The sequence below is a fragment of the Fistularia commersonii genome, chromosome 19 (assembly GCF_037954325.1).
Source record: "Fistularia commersonii isolate RoL2024-O1a breed Wild chromosome 19, RoL_Fcom_v1.0, whole genome shotgun sequence".
Taxonomy (NCBI): domain Eukaryota; kingdom Metazoa; phylum Chordata; class Actinopteri; order Syngnathiformes; family Fistulariidae; genus Fistularia; species Fistularia commersonii.
In genome coordinates, this window is record NC_141302.1 from 12293001 (window position 1) to 12316942 (window position 23942).

The 23942-nt window shown below is 40.5% G+C and overlaps 1 protein-coding gene across 2 annotated transcripts; it reads right to left on the reverse strand.

Annotated features, from left to right (window-relative positions):
- Positions 1 to 731: 731 nt before the first annotated feature.
- Positions 732 to 20114, reverse strand: gigyf1a (GRB10 interacting GYF protein 1a). 2 transcript variants are annotated; one of them, XM_086165428.1, is made up of 24 exons: positions 19815 to 20114; positions 19638 to 19701; positions 16560 to 16689; positions 16275 to 16370; positions 15984 to 16101; positions 15096 to 15204; positions 14695 to 14894; positions 13628 to 13857; positions 13335 to 13452; positions 13033 to 13218; positions 11657 to 11814; positions 10903 to 11071; positions 10555 to 10778; positions 9825 to 9925; positions 9641 to 9741; positions 9477 to 9547; positions 8858 to 8995; positions 8521 to 8742; positions 8205 to 8425; positions 7871 to 8031; positions 7565 to 7728; positions 6302 to 6346; positions 3552 to 3696; positions 732 to 2550 (listed from the first exon to the last, which is right to left on the reverse strand). In XM_086165428.1, the coding sequence occupies exons 2-24, from the start codon at positions 19670 to 19672 to the stop codon at positions 2483 to 2485; spliced, it is 3210 nt and encodes a 1069-aa protein (XP_086021554.1). In that variant the 5' UTR covers positions 19673 to 19701; positions 19815 to 20114; the 3' UTR covers positions 732 to 2482. The 2 variants fall into 2 exon arrangements, with proteins under 2 accessions (XP_086021554.1, XP_086021552.1); XM_086165426.1 differs by having other exon boundaries at positions 13335 to 13455.
- Between the last annotated feature and the right edge of the window lie 3828 nt (positions 20115 to 23942).

Here is a 23942-nt window from a genome sequence, read left to right on the forward strand (position 1 = left end):
GATCTTGTCCATGTTTTTGTGATGCCTGCAACTTCCTCAAAATCCAACGCCACTCAATGTCCTTATGGCAGAAGCGCACTTGCAAACCCCACCCGTGTTATGTGGGAACCAAAAAAAAAGAAAAAAGGAAAAAAAAAAAGAAAAAAAAAGAAAAAAAATGCACCCACGGAAATCCATGTGGTTTGTAAACAACCAAAGCTCCAGTATGGAATAGAAAGTCCTTTCTTTTAATTCTTAGTCACTATTTGTACGACCAGGATTGTAGAGGCAGTGTGTTCAACTGTATCCAACCCAAGTTTTTTTTCTTCTCCACTGTGTTGAAAAAAAAAAAAAAAAAAGAAAAAAAAAAAAGGCCTCGCTAAACATTGAGGCTTTTTTTTGTATTTTGTTTTCCTTTTTTTAATCTTCTGAGGAAAAAAATCTGGTATCAGCACGGGTTTCTTGTTGTTTTTTGGAATACATTCAATATTTTCTTAAGAAAGAAATAATACACACACTTCACATGGCGATAATGAAACAAAAATGAAAACAAATTAAGAAAAAAAAAATAGCAGCCCCAAGTGCTCATTATCTTATTCCAAATACTTTTTAAACTTTGTATATAATGTATATATTCATATATATTTTTCATTAAAAAAGAAAACTCGTCATTATCAAATTGCAACAACGAATAAGTAACACAATATGCTAACATTTCATGCACCATTCTGTGCACTTGCACATTAAGATGCTGTTTTTTGTTGTTTTTTTTTTCAGAGTCAGAAACTCGACACCTTTCATTCACAAGTTCGAGAGTTGACAAAAGGCAACGTGATCACACCCCAGGAAAACAGACTGGACTAACCTTCTGATGGATCACCCCTAGACAGAACTAGAAATATTTACGATATAAACTTACATACTATACATACACTGTGCTGAGCACTGACACACATCGCACTCACTCTCAAAAAAGAGTTAATGTCTCAATGGCCACGCACCCTATCCAAGTTCTTAGGCACAAATGTGCATTCATACAAAAAAGCACATGTATTCAACATGAGTACCTGTAGTTTTAACTCATTTCTATCAACAGTAAATGAACATGCACACTTGAAACACACATACAAAGACCCATTCAGATGCACACACAGTAGTGTCCCTCGTGATTCGCCCTGTCATCTACTCCTTACAGGTTTAGAGACAGCTCCCTAGCAGGAGAAGCTAAGGGAAATAAACTAGTGGTGGTCATCGTGGGATGAGCACAAAGCTGACATTTACAACTGTATGAATTTCTGTTTCTTCTATATGGGGATGAAGCGCTGGTGAGAGAAAGGATGTGTTGTGCAATTGCCTTCTCTCTCTTTTTGTTATCTATACACTCAAAATAAGCAGATCGTGTCCCTGGGTGGAGAAGGGACATGGACACACAGACAGATGCATGCACGCACCCACGCGCACAAACATGAAAATACAAAATTACAATCTGGAAAAAAAAAAAAAAAAAAAAAAGACAAAAATGGCCTCTTATGTTTCATACATCTTGGTAAGCAACTAAAGAAAGAAAAAAAAATGTGCAGACTGGTATATTACTGACACAAACCAATCATCACACATTAGTCACTCAGTCATTCATACACAATCACAAAAATATTAACTTCTATAACTAACCCCATTTGTTTGATTTTTTTTGTGGTTTTTGTATTTCTTTTTTTAGGCAAGTGCAAATGTTCAAGTTTTTTTATAATCCATTTTTCAATAGCTTTACTTTTTATATAAATGTAAAAAAAGCAAAACAAGAGAATTATCAACAGTGTTTGTCTTTCGAGAAAGGATTTGCTTTCTGATAAGGTTTCAACTTAAGGTCCCCCTGACTTTGAAAACCTAACTGCCCAACCATTCACTCCTACCACCTGTTTCACTGCCCACTTCCAGTTCCAATGCACATGCACACAGATTATGTGTATACACACATGCCATACGCACTATGATTCTGAACACACACATATACATACACATCATTCACACACACAAACACACGCGCGCACACACACGCACGCACAAACAAAAAATTCATTCTCTCTCACACACACTCTCTCACACACACACACACACACACACACACACACACACACACAGGAAAAAAAAAATCAAATCCCATCTCAATAAAGTGCAATAGTTCAGTGTAAGGTGCTTAAATGTTTGAGTGCCAGAGGATACCCATCATCTTTTGAAATTCACCCCTCCTCACCCCCCTCTCCCCTGCTCAAGTGACCAACTAGTACAGCGGGGCGACCCTTTTTTTTTTTTTTTTTTGTATTTCCAAAAGAGGAAAGAGCGGGTGGCGCAGAGCCAAGCGCCTCCACCCAGGGCCTCCCCCTCAGGCTTGCTCCCTTCTTACCCGCCCACCCCCAGTTCCCCCAGCAGTGCACATTCGTCATCAGGTTTGTCTGATTAAAAGACAGAAGGCCTCAGGTAGCTATTGCTGCTGCGCTGCATCACATCAGTAATCCTCCACCATCTCCATCTCATTCAGGCTCAGACACTCGCCCGTGTGGTGGAATGAGTACCCTGCAGTGCAAAGGGTTGGGGTTGAGGGGCAGACAGGAGAGACAAAGCAGTGGGTGATTACATTAAATAGATTTGTTAGATTAGATTGTTACAGTATAGGACTTCCTCTCTCCTCTACAGATTAATAACCTGGATATTTTCTGCAACTATCAGGTGTTTGCATGTGTTCTCCTCTTTTCCTCCAGCCATGAATATGTTCCTACACTTATTTCGAGGTTCATTTTTCCTCATTTATCTCTCGAAATAATTTCTTTTTTAGTTTACCGTTTCCCAAGATGAAAACACTTCCTTTCAAATCTTGTGCTATTTTATGCCTCTAAATAATTGAGGTTAAGTTGTTTTTTAGGCAACTATTGACACACTTCAGAATATTGTTTGTAAATTTTAAATTAAAGTCTTCTTTCAGGACAAACTAAGAATTACCGTGCCATTGTGATTTTTTTCTTCCTGTTCCGTTTATTTTCCATGACTGGATGATTTGTCATCGAGCTCTTTTGAGACTCATGGGAACCCAGACAGTGTCAAATAGAGGCTATAGTGGCAAAATTAACTGTTTTGGAGGCTACTTTCTGTTTCGAAATATAAGAAGGCTAGCAGTCTGGTCATTCAAAAAAAATGTTCACATTTAAACCAAGAACATGTACCCTTCAAGTCTTTGAACGTGAATTTTATTTTGACATAATAGCGATTTGGAGAGCCTGCAAAGTTTGACTGATAAGTAAACCAAAAAAAAAAGCTCAATTCAAAGGAAAGACAGACATCCCACTTGTACATTTACCAAAATATAAGTTATTCAACACCTGGCATAAATTACCAATTAAGAATTCACTAATTAGAAATCGGAATCTGGAAAACAATACTGATACAATAATACTGTCACAGGGGGCACTTTGTTGCTTTGTCTATTTTGAGGACTCGATTTTCCATTCAGGTTGTTCGAACAAGACATGTCTGACTGCGTCTAAATGGACAGGGTAACACTTAATTGTTCGGTGACATACCTAAGATGCTGGGGTCAGAATGCAGCATCATGGGCTGTTTCTTCTTCATCTTCCCCCCCTGGTTGTCATAGAGACCAGCCTTGCCCATGTGATTGGTTTGGAACATGGACTGCAGGGCGCTTGGATTCATACCTCGCATTGAGTCCTAAAATAGAAGGGGTGAAGAGATTAAGGCAAATTTTGACTATGAAGGATTAAACATTGTCTACTAAGCATTTAAACCCAATTCAAGGCCCGTGCCTACAAAAGCACTGTTGATTCTTCATACAAATACTTTGAAGTTCAGTAATATTGGTATGCAGGCACTGATTCAAGAGACACTGAGAGCAGCATTTTAAATCCTCTATTGCCAGTACATATTCTATTAAACTAGAGTTTCTAATGGGCAAACCTAAATCTTACAGAGGCATTGTGTGCAGCATCTAGACCAAAGTGTTTTATTTGGAGGGAAATACAATTTTTGGAGCTTTGACAATGTATATTTAATTGTAATTGCCAGAAACAGACCACTAATTCCCCCTCTGTGAGATTTCACCTTACTGTGGCGGAGGGGTTTGCGTGTCCCAGAGCTATGTTGTCGGGGGTTTTATGCTCCTTGAAGGGCCACCTAAGGCAAACAGGTCCCAGGTGAGGGACCAGACAAAGTGTTGCTCAGAAGACCTCCCATGAAGAAGAAAAATCGTTGGACTCAGTTTTCCCTTGCCCGGACTCGGGTCATCAGCTCCCCGAGGCAGGCCCGGGTACAGGGCTCGATGGCGAGCACCCGGTGGCCGGGTCTTTACACATCGGGTTCGGCCGGGCACAGCCAAAAGGAATGACATGGGTCCTTCTTTCCCGAGGCTCACTACCCACAGGAAGGGCGAGGGGGTGATAGTTGCAGTGTGCGCCAGGTAGTAGCCGGAGTGGGAGAATTTGGTCTGATCCTCGGCTACAGAAGCTGGCTTTTGGAACATGGAATGTCACCTCGGGCAAGGACGGAGCCTGCGCTGGTGCGCAAGGCTGAGAGATTCCGACTAGATATAGCCCGACTCCCATTGACGCACAGCGTAGGGTCTGGAACCAGGCCTCTCGAGAGGGGCTGGACTCTTTCATTCTGGAGTTGCCCCCTGTCTCAGCGCCTGCATGTTTGGGTTAAACCCGGTGGACGAGGGTGGTCCCCCTCCACCTTTAGGTGGGGGGACAGGTTCTGACTGTTTTTTGTGGCTATTCACTCCACAACAATTCAGTTTACGCTCCTACCGGGGACTCCCTCGTTATACTGGAAGACGTCAACGCTCACGTGGGCAACGACAGAGCGACTTGAAAGGGCGTGATTGGGAGGAACGACCCCCCAATCTGAACCCAAGCTGTGCTTTGTTTTTGGACTTCTGTGCTAGTCATGGATTGTCCAACAAACATCATGTGCAGGCATAAAGGTGTCTATATGTGCACTTGGCACCAACACAACTTAGGCTACAGTTCTTCGATAGACCTTGCGGTTGCATCGTTGGACTTGCGGTCGCATGTCCTGGACCATCGGGTGAAGAGAGGAGCAGAGCTGTCAACTGATCACCACCTGGTGGTGAGCCAATGGTGGGGGAGGATGCTGGTCAGACCTGGCAGACCCAAACGTAATGTGAGGGTCTGTTGGAGGGTCAGATGATGTGGTTCTGTTGGCTTCATCTGACCATTATCTCCAGCTTTCACTGGAAGTGGCCGGGATGAGGATCAGCTCCTCCAAATCAGACATCATGGAGCTCAACCGGAAATGGGTGGAATGCCCACTCCGGGTTGGGAAAGAGGTCCTGCCCTAAGTTCAAGTATCTCAGGGTCTTGTTCACGAGTGAGGTAAGGATGGAGCGGGAGACAGACAGGTGGATCGGTGCGGCGTCTGCAGCGGTGCAGACCCTGTACCGGTCTGGGGTGGTGAAAAGGGAGTGAAGCTCTCAATTCATAAGTCGATCTTCGTTCCCACCCTTACCTATGTCACGAGCTGTGAGTAGTGACCAAAAGAATGAGATTGCGGATACAAGTGTCCGAAATGACTTTCCTCCGCAGGGTGGCTTAACTCTCCTTTAGAGATAGGGTGAGAAGTTCTGTTATCCTGGAGGAGCTCGGAGTAGAGCCACTGCTTCTCCGCATAAAGAGGAGCCAGATGAGGTGGCTCGGGCATCTGGTCAGGATGCCTCCTGGATAACTCCCGGGGAGGTATCCCAGGCATGTCCATCTGGGAGGAGACCACGGGGACGACCCAGGACATGCTGGAGAGACTATGTCTCCAGGCTGGCCTGGGAACGCCTCGGGGTCTTCCCAGAGGAGCTGGACCATCTGGCGGGGGAGAGGGAGGTCTGGGCCTCACTGCTCCAGCTGCTGCCCCCGCGACCTGACTCAAGAAAAGCAGGGGAAGATGGATGGATGGATGGAGACCACTAATTCAAGATATAAAATGGACTTCAATCCTTTCAGCTTAATAATGGGATCATAGCATCTTAGCAGTTTCCCATACAAGTTTGTGTTACTTTGACTTCATACAGCAATGGATACATTTGCCTGGTCTCGGATATATAAAGAAGTAGTAGTTCAGAGAAAACTAGAAGTAGCAAGAAGAGTGTTTTTGTTTTTTGAGGGGGCGGGTGTTTTTTTTTTGTTTTTTTTTTTTTAAATCAGTTACAATTGAATAAAATAAGCCGTATGTCACTGTCACAGATCTTAGGAAAGAGAAAACTAACACAATGAAAATCAACATTATCTCTGTGCGTCTTTGTGTTTACCTGCAGAGGGAAGTTCATGTTCAATCCAGCCACTTCCTTTGATAACTGGGATAATGAAGAGGAAAGAAAAAATTTATGCCATCAAATCATGACAAAAGCCTTTTCTCTTTTTGTACACAAAAAAAGATTGTCATTTTTAAAGATGTCACAACAGTGTTAGACAATATTTACATTCCCTTGAAAACACTTCTCATATCACTTCAATGTCCCAATCAGCCATCACTCCATATAGAACGTTCCTTTAATCGTCCCAAGTGGGAAATTTCATGTGCAAGTTGTTGCTGCAAGGCAGCCACTGCCTTTTATGCAAATGACAATGCAAATTACTAATTTGAATTGTCAACCTTAAAATGAATGCAACAAACTGGAAGTGGAGGTACAAACTTCATGAGATCTATAGGCAACTATAGGCAAGTAAGGACAATGTGAACAGGAACATTACTCACTTTATGTCTGAGATTATTTCAATACTGCCCCAATCACTGATGTCAATTATAACCATCCATTTCTTTTCTTAAATCACTGAAAATTGTAAGTTTTACTTAAAACCAAGCAATTGAGGACAAAAGTAATTACAAATACATACGTAAAGCTAAGATCAACCTAACATCTTAAGCAAATAATTAATTTTGTTTAAAGTCAGCAGCCATTAGATATGCTCATTTCTAACAGGGGGAGTTACTAGAGGATAGTCTATCTGATTTACCTGTTTTCATTTACTTTTTTTTATTTTAGTTTTATGTTTCATCCAACTCCATACCGACTAGTATAAATATCGAACACGTATCAAATATCAAACAAATATCAAATATCAACAAATATCACAAATAAACAAATATCAAACAAGTCAAGAATAAAACCAAACACCAGACCACCAGTGCAACAATTAACCAGCTGCTCCTAGAGGCTAACATTAGGGGAAAAAACAGGATGTGTTAAAATTTCCAATAAGCAAGAGCCTGGCTGCTGATTCCAGATAGGTTTTCTCTACACCCTCCCAGGCAAAAATCTGATTTGACCCTTGTTGTTTGGCTTGTCCTATCAGACATGAATGACTGTTAGTACAGTTACAAACAAGAATAATATTGTTCTGAGTGGTATCCTTCTTTTTATGAAGAGGTCCAAGAATTTTTTGACACCATGCTGCTGTTTACACAGGCTGCTGATGTTGAGCTTTTTTCATGACTCTTGATCCAAAGATTATATAAACTGTTTTTTATTGACACACATATGCTATTCACAATCAAAAGATTTTTAGCCTACCTGCTGTTGCTGTCTCTGTTGGTTGGCTTTCTGTTTGGCACGTCGCTCCAGAAACTGTTTGGCGAACTCTTTGGCTTCCAATGTGTCCCCTAGGTAGGACCGGATATAGTCCAGTACTGCATAGGGAGACTCCACTTCCTTCAGGTATGCCACAATTGTTGCAACTAAATGATAAATTCAAAAACAGGTTGTATTTGACACACTGCCATATATATATATATATATATATATATATATATATATATGAAATGAATAAACACTTCTGCCTCCTAGCATTTATAAATACCAAGAAGCTGAAACAATTACCATCTAGAGAGGAAGAGGAGTTGTTGGCAGAGGTGTTTAGAGCATGCAGCATCTGTTCACACCAGGTGGTGAAGCCATCCTGAGGCTTCATGCCCTGCAACAGCTTCAGCAGTTTCTCCTCATCCTCTGTCCTTGGCTTACGACGCATCATGTACTGATCACTGCAGGTCCACACAGCGTTGGATCAATAGTCATTGAGTTAATTAAAGTTACATAAAACTACAGTCATTCAACTGGATACAAAGTTCATGCTGGAAGTTTACGGAATCCTAGTCATGGGTTCACTGTGACTTAGTCGTCATTTCGTAGGTGTCAAGTGCATTTCCGCGAGTACCTGAGTGAGGGACTGCTGCGGCTGTTTTTCAAGCCCAAGTTGTTGTTGCTGTTGCCACGCAGGCTTGCCTGGTTTTTAACAGCCTCATCCCACATCCCCATGGTGCCGGCAGAGCCTCCGCTGCTCCCCTTACTCTCCATACCTCCAGGCCCTCCCCACATGCCGACGCCATCCACCCACTGGCTCCCCATGGAGGAACTCCCCATCGACATGCCAGAGTGCTGAAGAGGCAAACGAGTCAAGCTGAGAATCATGATCGAGAACATTTCCATCCGCATTGTAGAACCTCAAGTAAAATTACGTCGCTTCAACTTACACGGTCTCTCTGTTGTTGAGCCCTTTGCTGTTGCTGCTGCTGTTTCAGAAGTCTCTCTGCCTCCTGCTGCATTTCGAGCAGAGCCAGAGCTGAGGGCTTTCCTGACTTTCCAAGCCCAGAGGAGGGAGCCCCACTCCAGCCTGAGCCACCGGCCCCAGGCCCCTGCTGCTGGGGGGTCTGCTGCAGCAACTTCATGATCAGTTCCTGTTGCTGACGACATTGCTGTAAGAAAAAAAAAATAAATGTAATCTTGGTTTAAACCATTTCAAATAACTGAAATGAAACCACCGAAGAAGCCTGTTATGAGAGGGGACATTATATATCTTTATCAAGTCACCTGCTTGCGCCTAAAGAGCTCTTCCTCCTCCCTTCTCTTCTGCTCCTCCTGCTGCCTCCTCTTTTCCTCCCTCCTTTTACGCTGCTCCTCCTCATCACGCTTCGCCCTGAGTTCAGCATCTCGCCTCTCCTGCTGGAGCTGAGGGATGAAAATGTGTCAAAATCACATTAAAAGTTGGCCTTTCGCTCATTCCTGGCTCAAGGACTCCATCGAAAAAAACGATGTGTGAACGATTTATCTAATAACAAATGTGACAGCTTTCATTTCAGTAAATTACTAGTAATTGATATAAAAAGCTTTCAAGAGGATTCCTCTTGATGCAGTAATCAATTTAATTGACGAGATTTTACAAAACACATTTCAGCATTATGATACATTGTGTCAATACCAAATCACAAAATCACAATACAGTGGAACAACTTTGAGTGGTTTTAAGTATTTTTCCAGAATAACTCCATTTTTTTTTCCCTTTTTCTTTTTCTTTTTTTGAGATTAAGCTTCTTTGTTGCTTTCTTCATGAGAGTTTTCCATGGCTGTAAAAAACAGCCAGATGTTTTCCCAGGAAATGTTGGAATTTGAATTTATGTTTAAAGGAGGAAAATCTCATGGCGAAGCTCACCTTTTGAAGCTGTTCGAGAGTTGGACCCTGAGTAGAAGGATTCATTATGTCCCAAAGACTGGCTTCACCGCCTGCATGGAAAAAATGGCTGTCGTTTTTAGCATCATGGCAGTTTATTAAGTCTTGTAATGCACATGGATTACTTGTTCCAGACTATGCTGTACCTGATGGCTGTGAAGCTGAGGTATGCATGTCCCACATGGACCCTGTATCTGGCACTGACATCGACCTGTTCATCGAAGGCATCATACCCTGCTCACTGCACCTTTTTACATCAAGCAGAGGCACAGGTTAAATCTGTGTATGATATGACAGAAAAATGGGATACCATTGAGGGCATCAACACACCTGTTAATGAGCTGGAATAGCTGCTGATGTTGGAGTTGCTGATAGAGAGCTGCTGCTGCCAGCTCCTGTTGCTTTTTTAGGCGCTCCTGGTCCAGGTTTCCCTGGGATGGAGGTAAGAATCCATTGCTGGTCATTAACATACATCTCCAAATATGCCAATTATTTATTCATAGGCTTTTAAGTTCTAAGGCTCTGACAGAAAGCTGGTGCTGCCAGCTCCTGTTGCTTTTTTAGGCACTCCTGGTCTAGGTTTCCCTAGGATGGAGATATTGCTCACATCTCCAAATATGGCAGTTATCTAGTCATTGGGCTTTAAGTCAAACAAATCATTGAATATCTGCATGCCAAAAACTAAATAGTGTCTGTGGTTTCACAGATACTACACAAAATGCAGAGGCAGTCACTTTAGTCATTATTGATCATATTAATTATCTGTTTCTCCTAGGTGATATAAAAGATAGACAAAGTTACAAAAAAATATCACCTGTACCTCATTTAGGTCTTTCAAATGTACCAAAGAGCAGCTGAGAGACAACAAGCCACATTTAATATGGTGTTTACAATGACTATGGCTATTGGTGGTATTTCCAAGTGTAAAAAGGTCAGCCAAAAAAGCATTTTATAATATCAAACTCCCATACAGTCATGACCATCAATTAATCAATCCCCCCTCTCCCATGAACCCCCCCCCCCCTTTCCCATTATATATGTTGTCTGAGCTCTGACTCACAGTCCCAGTGGGCCCCCGGGTGGGCTGCGAGCGCTGCGTTGGTGGTGGCTGTCTCACCAGCAGGGGCGGGGGGGAGGGCCCGGGGGCGAAGGGCACGCGGCCCCACATCTTGATGACATCCCCCAGAGGTTGGAAGCCCTCATCACAGCCCCGCTTCACTAGCAGTGTCATAGTGAAGTAGCCAGCCTGGAACCACTCACACATCTCCACAGTGGTGAATGGACCTGGAGATGGTTAGGATAGAAAAAAAAAATGGAACAGGCATCCAAATAAATAATTAATTATTAACATTTTATATTTTTGTTTTCCTGTGCATATAGTGCAACTGTAAGGGTTTCAAAACGGTACCCTGAATCTCTCCCTGTGGATCCTTGTAGAACCACTTCATGGCGGCCTCATGCGAGAGGGGCAGCGCGGCTGCTGTATTTCGACTTTCTTGCTGCTGCTGCAGAGCCTGTGTGAAACATTCTTCCTCCAAAGAGGTGTCCTGCAGTGACGCCACCATCTTCTCAGCCTCCTACACACAAACACAATTTGCCCAAAAAAACAATCTTTCAGGTTTGTTTATTTCTTATTGCAGAAATTGAGCATTTAAGATTTTCATCAGATTTGGCATCTTATTAAAATGTAGTTATTAAAGTTATTAGTAATTCAAATAAAGTAGTAATTGCAATTATGAGTGAAAAGTGAAGGTTGACTTTTCTTGGAGGTGCAATACAGGAGCAGTGCAGTGGCTATGTATGACATGTAAGCTGGCACAAAAAAAAGGATAGTTTAGTTAACATATGGGGCTAAGGTTGGCTTCAGGGCAAATATTAAACTACCACATGGAGTGTGGATATCCAATTCTTTTGATAGTGTTAAGATATGCCCATGTGAAGTCCACAAACATTTAGTTCTTTGTTTAGGTAAACATACATTCATTAAAAAGGTGTGGTTACATTACAATACACTAAATCAATAAGACTGTTCATTGAGATTATTAAGTCAAAATTATTAAGTCCTGTGAGAATGTTTTTTGCTGTCAAAACAGACTATTTAGTGGGGTTAAAAGCAAATCCTGTTGCTTACATGTCCAAAATATGTCTGCTTGTGTAACTACCTGCTGCAGGTGCTTCATGCCCTCATCATCTTCAGTGTCTCCGCCGCCAGCTGGAGGAAGGAGTGGAGCAGCAGAGGAAGGGGGTGGGGGAAGGAGAGTTGAGGAGGTGACGGCGCTGGGGCTCAGCTGAGCTTTGGAGCCCCCTACTGGATTCACATCTGACAAGAGAAGGTAACAACTATCACAATGCATCCTATTTTTAACAATTGATCATGCTATAATGTTGGGAGGCGAGAGGTGGAGCCAGCCTGACTAATTGCATTAGCAGCCATTTCATTAACAAGATATTAGATGACCAAGGCAAAACATATTGTATTTCAAATGAAGATGCCAACAGGACAAAATTTTCTTGCTCATGCTCATTGCTGAAGGTAAACTACCGTTGATAAATGTTTTTAAAAACAGGAGAAAAAAAGAGAAAGCTATTACTAAACTAGTGTCTTTCATTGAAGAAACCATTACATCCAACTTCCCTTTCCACCTGACCTGAATAAGTAAGAATCTTCATAGATATACAGACCATTGGTCAATAACTATTTCATTAGAAATTGATTTTAACATGTTTCCACTTTTACCCTTTAATTCGACAGCCTGAAGAAGTATACTGGAGTTACGGTTCAGGAGTGCCAGCAGTAGTAATACACTGGCACCTGATTTTGAACCTTCAAAAATGTTTAGACCAAAATAATCTTTGAAATTATTAACTGTTAATAAAAATAATTTCTTTCAGATAATAATTTTAATTAAGTACAAAACTTTTGAAATGACACTTCCAGGCATCTTAACCTATATTACATTTTAAAGGAACAACTTTTTCTCCAACATATCCTTTGAAACCACGCGTCCATCAACTGTCCAAGTATCTTTGATACCAATGAACTGATTTAACTTTTTTTAAATTTCTTTTAAAATGAATTCTGATGGTATACAGAAGCAGAAATAAAAATATAGCTAACTAATTCATCAATAACACAAATGTACAAAATATTTATAATTATCTATGAAGGTTCTCAAGTCACCCAGGTCATGGTAAATCCTTGTCAAATCTTGTCATGGCAACTGGACTTTATTTGCTTTTTCCTTTTGAAGACATTTCACCTCTTCAAAGAGAGAAAAAAATAAAGCCCAGTTGCCACAACGAGATTCAGTAATCCTTTATAATTATGTGAGTATCTAAATTTAAACATGAAGCACAAGATGTTTTACCACTGATTGACAACATTTTTGCCAGGTTTATCAAATAATTCACAACAAACAGAAGCTGAACTTCTAACACTGCAAAGAACCTGATACAAGAACGTCAGGAATGATTCTTGATAATTGTTAAATTCCAGTTGGGGCTTCACTGAAATGAAAAAGCTAGCAAAGATCTGCACCTTCAATAGGCGTGCTACCATCCTTTACAGGGAGGGTGTTGCTCAGTTGAGTGTTGTCCACCACTGGGCCAATGTTGCTGAGCTGGGGCTCCAATGATGGAGGACTGCAGTGGACTGGAGGAGAGGAGGAAGGTGACGCTGGTTTTGCCTCCCCATCAACCACAGCAAAACTAACTTCTTTATTCTCTGAAGAGTGAAAAGGAGGGGACAGATGGAAAAAATAGCTCAATTAGGAACAAGTGTAATGAAAAATTTACAAACACACAGACTTAATGATTAAGCTATATTAGGTCCTGTCTCACCCTTCTCTTTTTCCCCTTCTGTAAAGTTCCTCTCGATGTCAGCAAGATTCTCCTCTTCCTCCTCCTCTTCTATCCCCTTAAACTCCAACTCCTCCTCCAGGATTGTCTCCTTGCCGCTCTTCTAGACAAGGAGAGAAAAGACAAAAATTACAACATTTGGCAATTTCTCTTGGACAAATAGTGAAAACGATATGACTTTAAATATCAATTACTACCTTTTCTCACTTCCTATTTTTCAGAAAAATGTCAATTTATAAAAACAAACCGTTACACCTTATAGTCAAAGTACACACCTTCAAAGGCATGAAAGCTCCAGAGGAGTCAAAAGTGCCCATTTCCCCATCCTCCTCATCTGTGCACCATTCAGGCAGGCCATCCCGGTCATCCTCCAGCCCCTCGCTGCCTGCACGCCGGCGGACTCCACCATGGCCCTCAGAGTCACGGAAGTCAAAATCAAACTTCCTGCGACGACTCTCACCTGGACCACCATGATCTCGCCATCCCGCTGAGCGAGGACCCCCATCTTACAGAAAGAAATAATTGACCAAAATTAGTTGGGACAAACTCCCATCAACAGCTGGAGAGATCATAAAAATATATAGAGATTGAAATAAAAAAAAAATATGAAAGGATATTTTGTATGCCTATGGAGTCACCTGGTCTTGAGATGTGCCTGTCTTCCCTTATACTCCAGAGACTTGTGATTAGGTTAGCTAACTTCGCCTTACTGAGTAACACAAATTTAGGGTCTTGTTTTTTTTTCCCTTTTTCTCTTGCTTGCTCAATCTCAAACACCTCATGGATTCTGTTTACATGGAAAGAGCTGGCATTCAATACCTGAAAAGCAGCATCCCAAGCAACCAAGAAGTTCAATGCTGTGTAGCTCAAAAAGAAGTAGGCATATGGAGCATAAAAGAAAATGAATGAAAGACAAATGAACTTAATGATCCGGAATTCACTTTTTAGAGTGAATCCTTTTGATACTGGTTTTCTAATATTAATAACAAGAATAGAATGAGAGAGATTAAAAAAAGATATCTATCTATCTATCTATCTATATATATATATATATCTATATATATATATATATATATATATATAGCGCGTTCAAATATCTGGGGGAACTTAGTCCTTCTGCTAAGTTGGGTTTGTCTAAATATCACACTATAATTGGCAGCAAACTGAATTTTATACCCCAGAAACCACAATTTTACAACTTATTAAATGCTTCACTGAGCTTGTAATTCTGGTTCCTCCAGGTATTCAAACCGCCCTTATCTCATTAGAAAACACAAACAGTATCACGACCAATACATTTTGGGGCAACACCTAAAGAGAGTGAAGTTTGTATTTAGCATACCATCCCTGCGGGATCCAGCAAGTCTCCAATTGCTTCCAGGCTCGCCCTCCTCCTCCTCCTGCTCCTCCCTGAGGGTGCGCCAGTTATCACTGTCAGCCCTTGTGTACTCCTTCCTCCCTGGACCCCCAGCACCCCCAGACTCCTCAAAGCCTGGACGCCCCACTTCCCGTCGTAGTGGTTTCTCAAACCTGCGCTCACCTCTGGGGACAAGAAGGGACATCGAGATGTTTACAGCAGCAGAGACAAACAAAAGGAATTGGTCGAACCAACACTGACAGTGATTTAGATTGTGTTGTGCAGATATTTGAGACCGAGGTCTGCATAGATGCTTGTTGACGAACTTTAAAACAGCAGTTTTATACAGATAATGTTTTATCATGAGGACACAGTTATATCTTTACCGGTCATCCCAGCTCTGGCTACGGTGTATCTCTCGAACACTGCGGCCAAAACCCACTTCTCCATCTTCAATACTTCTTTGGTAGAATCCACTTTCACCACGGCCCCGGCCTGATCAAGCATGCACGTGCACACCCACACACAAACACACACACACACGCACCCGCGCGCACACACAAACACACACACACCCACACAGACAATGTCTCAATTCAGGTTGGTAAAACACAATCAATTTCTAAGTGCAAGTGCTTCAATCCATTTGAGAGCAACACTGTATGTGTTTCTTTTTTTCATTTCTACTTTAAAGCCTGCAGCCACAAATGTATTCCTTTAAATATGCTTTAGGAACTTAAAAGACATCTATTCAAAATAACTTGAATGTCATACTTAAGACCCCTCCACCCACAACATCACAAGCACAAAAATCTCAACAATCACAATATCTTTCTCAATTATGTTCTTGGATATCTAGAACCAGGCAGGTCATGTTTACAGTGGTCACTCAAATGGATAGAATACTGCGTGTACACAAGGTGAGCTCGGCCAATGTGGTTTAAAACAGGTGTGGCTGCATCTTTTTTTGAGGTTTGTTTTTTTTGTGGCCGGGGGTGGGGTATTTAGACAAACCAAAAGGAAGTTTGCCTCATCAAGATTTTAGAAGAGGAAACAAACACTTTGGTGGGTGCCTTGAATAAACTGCTTCAATTTCCCTGGATAACTGCCATAGTCATTATAGTTTCTGCCAAACATTGTGTGTACTTTTGTTGACATCACCCAAGAAGAGCCAGAAGATTTATCAGCATGTAATTCAAGCAATTGAATGAATTGTATTACATGGTACCAATTTGTTCAAAGTAGCTTTTTCTCACTCCAGTTTTTAGTTTTACCTCGACCACCTCGCATGGCCCCTCGTCCTCTGACCACTCCAGCTGGGGAGGTCCCACCCATACCTTTACCCATGAGCCTCAGCACTGCCACACTATTCACAGACATGGAGAAGTTCCTCTGCAGGGAGAGAATGGAAAGAGCAAAAGGGAGGAATGTGAGGAATGTCAGCTCTCAGACCCATTTGTCAACCCACAGATTAGCTCAAGCCGAAGCAGAGGTTGTAACAAAGTGCGATGGATCATAAGTCTTATTAGTATCAGTGTATTTGGGCACATTTTTTTTTGGCTGACCTGCTCCTCTTCAGTGAGAGGCACAAGTGCCAGTGGCTGCATGGGCTCATCTTGCAGAATAGCAGCAAACTCCTTATCCTGCATGTCCTCTGGGACCTTAAAAAAAAAAAAAAAAAAACACATGCAGCCTTAGGAGATTAGATCCCTTAAAACATTTTGGTGACTTAAAAACACACTCCCATAAAGGATAGGACTGCCAGGAATACAAATGGAAATACCAGTGATATAAAAGCAAGAGACAGAAAAGTGCATTTTCTTTTCTTCTGTTAGAGCTTTTCCACTAACCTTGTTGTCTTTGATATAAAGTGCTAACATCTCTTCTCGGCCGTAGCGGTACTCGGCCAGCTTGTACTTTGGCATGGCGGGGGAAGGAGGGGGGGATGTCACACTCCCCCCACTGGACAGTGCACGGAGCCTAGTTAAAGACAGATATTATTACATATTAGGAGCAGGCTTTTTAAATTGTATGTTTCTTGTATGTGACTCTGAAAACAAAAACTGAAATTAAATGTTAAAACTGATATTTTTTTGTTAAACCTCCCCTGCGCTTTGGCCATCTATATTTTAAAATTGCAGATAGGAGATTGCCTACAAAACTATTAAATTAACAATTTAGGTGATCACAATAAAGCAGCACAGTGCCATTTTGTACTCTTTTTTTTTTTTTTTTTTTAGCAGTGTGATTTTCCTTGTTGGCACAGAGAGCTAAAAATTAGGAAATTTGTGTAACCGTGACAGAATTCCATTATTGGAGAATACTTAATAACATCCATCTTTACATAGAGGTGCAAAAAGCAAATTCAGAGTGCTCTAACAAATCAACCATCATCTTAGACAGGTCCCCTTGAATGCACTTGGCATGGAAGAGATAATAAGTTAGCTTTCCAATCTTTAGACTTTATTTTAAAATGTGATTACTAACAGGCCTGTTTCCAAGGTATGCTGCAAAACAATAGCTCCTTTCACATGCCTCTAAAATTGTGTTATTGACTCACAGGACCACATCTAAACCATATGTACTTCTGAAAGAAATAGAGGTATTAATGAGGTACATGATGGAGAGGGGTCAGACGAGGGTAATTCATGTGGCAAAATCAAACAGTGAAAAAAAAATGTGTGGAGCAGGAACTACCACGCACAATAAGAATAAGGAGAACCAAAGCCCCATGCCAGTAAGTGTAACATGACATAAAGGCATACTTTTACACATTAATATCCATTTCCCTTACAATTTATCACATCCAAATTTGCCTTGTACGACTGGAACAGTTAAGTATGGTATCGACCAATGTCCGGACAAAACCACAGCACTGACCGAGCACAGCTAAGTCTAATTTAATACACTTAAAATATAAATAGTTGAGATGATTCACAAGACAAACCTAACACAATGACATTACCGCCAGACAACGAAATCCCAGAAGGCAAAAATGCTTTTGAAACGGTAACAGGCGCGGGAGGGTTGTGAAAGACTTGTACATTTGTTGGCCTGACAGCATGTATGTGGCGTGGACCAGAGCTGGCCACTTTATTGCTACATAAAAAAAGGGTAAAGGGATAAAAGTTGGCGATGGAAGTTAAGTCAAAGAAAAGCAGCTGCAGATGTGTAAAGAGAGAAATACTTTTGTGAGACTGGCCCTACACCAAGAATGCTCACAGCAGTCACAAGCTATTAGAAATGGGAGTGCTACCAAACTGGAGACTATAGCTCCTGCTAATCACTAAACAAACATTCACTGACCAGAGATTGATAGCAAACGTGTTTGACAATGGCAGCACCAAAAACAGTTTGGCCACTATTGGTATTTAAAAGAGAACCTGTGCCTGACAGCCACAACTGTTTATGATTTACGTGTTTATCCCACCCGACAACCAGAAAATGGGCAGAGATGTTGCTGACAGAATATGTGCATTAACTTTGCAACTAAATAGGGGGTTTTCCTGGTCATGCATTCTTCATCTGATCCCAATGATCTAATGTTTTTATTCAAATAGTCATAGAAAGATGTGCAAAGCTGATGTAAAATGACACACTAACTTTCACACTTAGCACAGTTGAAATACTGCACTTCAGACTGTTGTAAACATTTCCAAGGCAAGAAGCTACATCAGAGAACAATGAAGAGAAGATCAGTCTTTGATCGTTATCCACTCTATTTATAGCCTAAATTGACTGGCCCAGACACCACAAGGTGACTTCAAAAATCTGATTCATCCAACACTTTGAAATACCTCAACAAATATATCCTTGCACTCAGCCAGACAGACAGGAAATAGTGCTCACAAATTATCTGCTATGAAAACCTATGCAAATAATGTATGTCAACTTACCCATTACTTCGTCAGATAATAATCGTTTTTAAAAATAACATCCTCATTTCAGCAAAACCTTGAATGGTGTATGATCAAAATAAATCAAAAGTCAGAGCTGTTCTATACTGGAGATGCAAATCGTGTAAGTTTTTGTGATGAGACCGTTTGTCAAGTCCCACAAAAATCAAGCATGAGGCTAAAACAAAAACATTTTAATTCATTTACCTTTACCTTTATTCACTGGTCAGTTGACCTGGCAAGAGTCACAGGTATTTATCGCCTCTGCCTCCAATCACAATCACTTATGTGGGGATCTAAATAGATGCCTTTAGCATTAATGGGTTCTTAATGGCCATCTTTGTGCAAATGTTCGATGACAAGTTCCTTGTTTCAAGTCTTACTTATACTGAATTAACTCTTTTGAGACTTAGAAACTGAAGAAAACAACCCCTCAACGTCTATGGATATTAATTACTATGTATTCATAGAAATGTATTTGTCTCCACACTATGTTTTAAAACAGAACTTATGTGCTGACTGACATGTATCCTTATGTGACAGACATATTTCAGCCTTCATCAGGTCAAGAATCAGTCAAAAAGTAAAAATCACCAGTACTTCTGGTACAACCATTTCCAGTGTACTTGTGACACTCAGCTTGATACACTGTGAAAAATTAAAGCAGCAAGCTCTTTGTGGAAACAAATGCTATGAGTTGTACAACCAGTAGATCATAACTCAGTCTAATAAGATTATTGTAATCAATAAATATGCTACAAACGATGCAGAAAACCCAAGGATCTTGCAGGAAATAATGATGACCATTTGTCAGGATTCCCAAAATTACAACTATTACAATGATTAATTATGAGACATTTGGTGACTATTAATGGCCGTCAGAAGATCGTTACTCAAACCTCTTCTTTAACCCCAAAACACTTCCTAAAGAGACACTGACAGACTGTAATCTCATTTTAACACAAAAGTATTTCGTTACATCACCTTGAAAATCAACCTGCAGAAACAATGGAAAGAACTACAAACAATTACCATTCTGGGCCGAAGTTAAGAGTCTCAGCAGTCATATTCCTCACGTCCACAATGAACTGAGTATCTAAGAAGAAAGCATAATGGTGTTTTAGGGTGCAGAAAATGCAACGTGTAGATCACGCGCAAGCAGATATAAGCATTTCGTATGTGCACTTATGAGCACCGTTATGAACTTACCCTGTCCAGGTGATCGGAGCAGGCTGGACTGGGCTGGACCAGGCTAGAGCTGGCTGGGTTTAGTTAGGCTTAGGTGACTAAAAGGCTGAGTGGTGCTTAAGCTGTGGTCACAGAGCTCCCCAAACACACACACACACAAAGAGAATAGCTGCCAGTTTTAGGTGCTTGAGGAATACCAGGTTATCAGGTCCTAACTAGGTAAGGAAGGGGTTTTAGACAATAGTTTGGAGAATGGAAGCTCCTGCTACTCACAGCCAAAAAAGGTTGTTAAACATAAAAAAGAAACAAAAAAAAAAAAACCTTGGAAATTATCAATGGAACAAAATAAACCACGAAGTATTAATGTTCTCTCTCTCACTCTCTCTCTCTGTCTCTCTCGCTTGCTCTCTATCTCGCTCTCACTTTTTTTTTTTTTTTTTTTTTTGTTTATACAGCAGTTGTATCTCACATTAAAGTTAAAACATGAACTGATTCCTCAAACAAGGAAACACGGGGACAAAATAACAGCCGAAACAATGAAGTAGGCTGCTGGAACGGCTGCCAAGAGCAGATGCGACTCGCACTCCTCCTTTACACCCTCTCCCTCTGTGCCTTTCGTGCTCACTCCGACTAAAATGGGGATTGACGGAGACCCTCCAGGTAACTCCTTTATTTCCTGTCCTCCTTCCTTTGCACCACTGGAAAGAGAGTTAAAGAGACAAGGCAAAGAAAGAAATGTTTAAAAATAATATTCCATATATTGTACATATTAGCTGGCCATGATATTAAAATTCACTCTGGCACTGTGCCTGTATTGTGATAGCTATTTGATTTCACTTTGAGTAGCCTTGACAATGACTCACTGAAAGGCACAAGCCCAAATTTATCAATATGTTGCAGCACGCTGAGCCGAGAGAAAACGACGGAGAATTCCTTCAGTGAATAAATGAAATGGAAAACTATTTCTAGTCTCGTGTTCAATCAAGGACTAATGCTTCTATTTCTCAAAGGAGCGATCCATCCAGAAATACTGAGAGTTTATTTTAATAGGCATTTTGAAAGAGACATAGCTTGTTGGCACTATTACCTGAGGACGCCATGGCGACTGAATAAATATCCAGCAAACTGAATTTCAGCTGTTAATGCTCATAAGTGCGTATTACTATATCATTAACGTTGTTTTTTTTAATAAATATCAATACACAATAACAGTTTTCCAACAGAACGTAGAACACATAAGCCAGTAAGAAGCATAGGTGGGTGATAGGGAATATATTATGACACTATTCAATGGACAGTTTTCCAATATTGTCATAGATCACAATTGTACACAACATACACACAATACAATTGGGTAACTGTGCACCTACACAGGAGCATTACAATTAAACTTAACTCAACAAATCTGACTAAACTTCACTTATCTAGGTGATGTGTTCCCAAATTACTAATCACTTTCCGTGTGATTTTGTTTTCTAATTTCTTAATGCTTTGCGGATTTTTGGAGCAATTTCAAGCAGTAAATTTTCTAATTGTTGGGTGAGGATCTCTTAAGTCTCTTTCAGGTACTGGCTATTGGCAGTTTTTAAATGGTGACAAAGCAATTCACCAATTTGTTGCGCTCAAATAGAGTAATTTCAGTGAGTGGAAAACTCACCACAAAGTAGAAAAAGTATAACTACATTTCAAGATGAAGAGAAAAATACATACAGTACATTACTAGATATTGAACAAAATCAGAAAGACATCATACTATATTTGATATGTATCAGCAAAGATACACAGATGTCTTTGAAGAAAACTGATAATTATTTAAATCTGTGCCTGAGCACCTCCAATACTGACCATTATGACACCTGGGTGCATCCCCATGTGTGAATTATGAATATTTTTTTCACTTCCTTTGCTATCATTTATCCATAATAACAAAGAAAGAGATACATTCACCAGACATCATTCAAGTAGAATAAAGTAATACTCGATAAAAGTCCTTGGCTACAGTCTGCACTTGGCTCACATTTTCTAGCAGTTCTTGAAAAGTTCGAGCACGCAGTCAGATTTTGTCAAACGACACACACCACATGTTATCCCGATTATTCCGTTTGTGTTCCAAGTGACAAATGGCCTTGATGGTTCCATCTCTTGGATTAGTCACTGTTTAACTGAGCCCCCAAAGGTGCTTCATTATAAGTGAATCAAGGGGCTGTCAATTTGACAGGCTTAAATAACTTGGAGCAGTCAGACTTTATCAGAAGCAGACAATTACAGCAGCTCTGGGACATGATGAAAAACCCACAGGTTAGTCTCAAGTGACATGATATGTAATGTGAGATGCCCGCGATAAGACGTATCCCACTGGATGGTTTCAACCTTACATGCAATCTAAGGGGGTAAAACACATTTGTTTGTGTTTCAACTAAGGAACCATTTATCTTTTGAGGGCTGTTTCAGATGGAGAATTAAGAACCCTTTTTTAAACGGCTACTTCTGGGGACTCCAGCAAACTGACCAAGCCTCACAAGAAAAAGTGGACATGGAGACAACGTCAAGTAATTAAAGGGAAAGTTAACGTCAACCAAATCACTCAGTTGTACTGCTTGTTTTACACTGGCAACATTTTGAAAAGCAATCAAAGCCCGTACGCACTATGACAGCAAACGCACAAAAGATCATTTTCTGTAGCTGTGGCGTTGTAGTCAATGTGTGCAAAGCTGACAATCAGCAGATGTCTTGTATATTCACGGGATTGGCTGCTCATTCTTTCTTCCCCTGGCATTACAAACAAGGGAGGCTGATAGTCTGTGGCTATTGATGAAATGATACTGTAGTTTTATACAGGACAAAAGCAATTATAAAATGGCAACAAAAAAATGAACAGTGTTTACTAATACAAAAGGTCTGGACTATTTGCATTTGAATACGTCCGGTTGCTCTAGATGTCTGTAGCTAATTAAAAAAACCTAACTTGCAAAAAAAAAAGTTTAAGCACAATTAAAAATATGTAGGTAAAGAACAACTAACCAAGACACTAACCTGTAATTCAAATAATAACAATAAAAATTAAAAAAAGTTTGAAATGCAAAGGAATCGCAGGAGTCAGTGGTGTTGCTATGTTGCACATGTAACCTCCCTCTCTGCACTGCAGTAGGTAGTTGTAAAAGACAATCAAGACAAAGTATCATTTTTACACCCCCCCCCAGCATGTACAAAAGGCACTCCCTTCTATGAAAGGTAAAATCTTTTCAAATAACATTTGTGATAGATACAAATCGACTTTTACCTTTCGGACTACTGCAGGTTAGTGGGAATTGCCGCAAATTGACACATAATGTTCCTCGTAACCTCAGCAAAATAAAACAGTACAACAGTCTATATTCCAAGTATGTCATCACAATGACTACAGGGCTAAAAAGGCATTCAAAAGTACCAAACAGAAAAGACAGGTTTACTGAATACAACAATAGACTTTGTATTAATTTGATTCAGAAACCTTACTTTTTGACTAAATTCATTGAAAGTGAAGGAATTGTAGACTGTTTTACATTGAACAACACACCACAAGGACTATGGTGGTAAATTGTGGAGATGGATGAATTTAAGGGCCATATAAAGGGAACGGAGACACACCGTATGAATAAATGTGATATTTGAAAGAATGCCCCATACATGTAAAGGTAATCTTATTTCTTTGTCATATGGAAAGTCAAGTAACTAAATACCTAATACACCATGCGAAAATGTGAAAATGACATGGCGTAACAGTTTGTTTTATACATTTCAGGATTCAAAACCCTAAAAGTTACGTATCGCGAATCATGCTTAATTTTAAATGAAAATAGGAAAAAGCTGAAAACTGTTGCGACAAGCGACGTAATCGTTCTCTATCCAAAACACATTACGGCAAGATATTAAGACGCAAAGAGTATTACATTTACAGCTAGTAAAACTATATTCCAGAAGACATTTGAGTCATAAAACGTGGCGGGCTACAAAATGCAAACTACGAAACCACACCAGAAGTCAAAACATTGTGGATTAGTCCCTGAAACATGTTCTTTAAATTTCGTGCTTTATTGTACGGATTTAAAAAAAAAATCAACAAGAGTTGAATTGTGTGAACAGATTGCTTAAATACACAATATGACACTC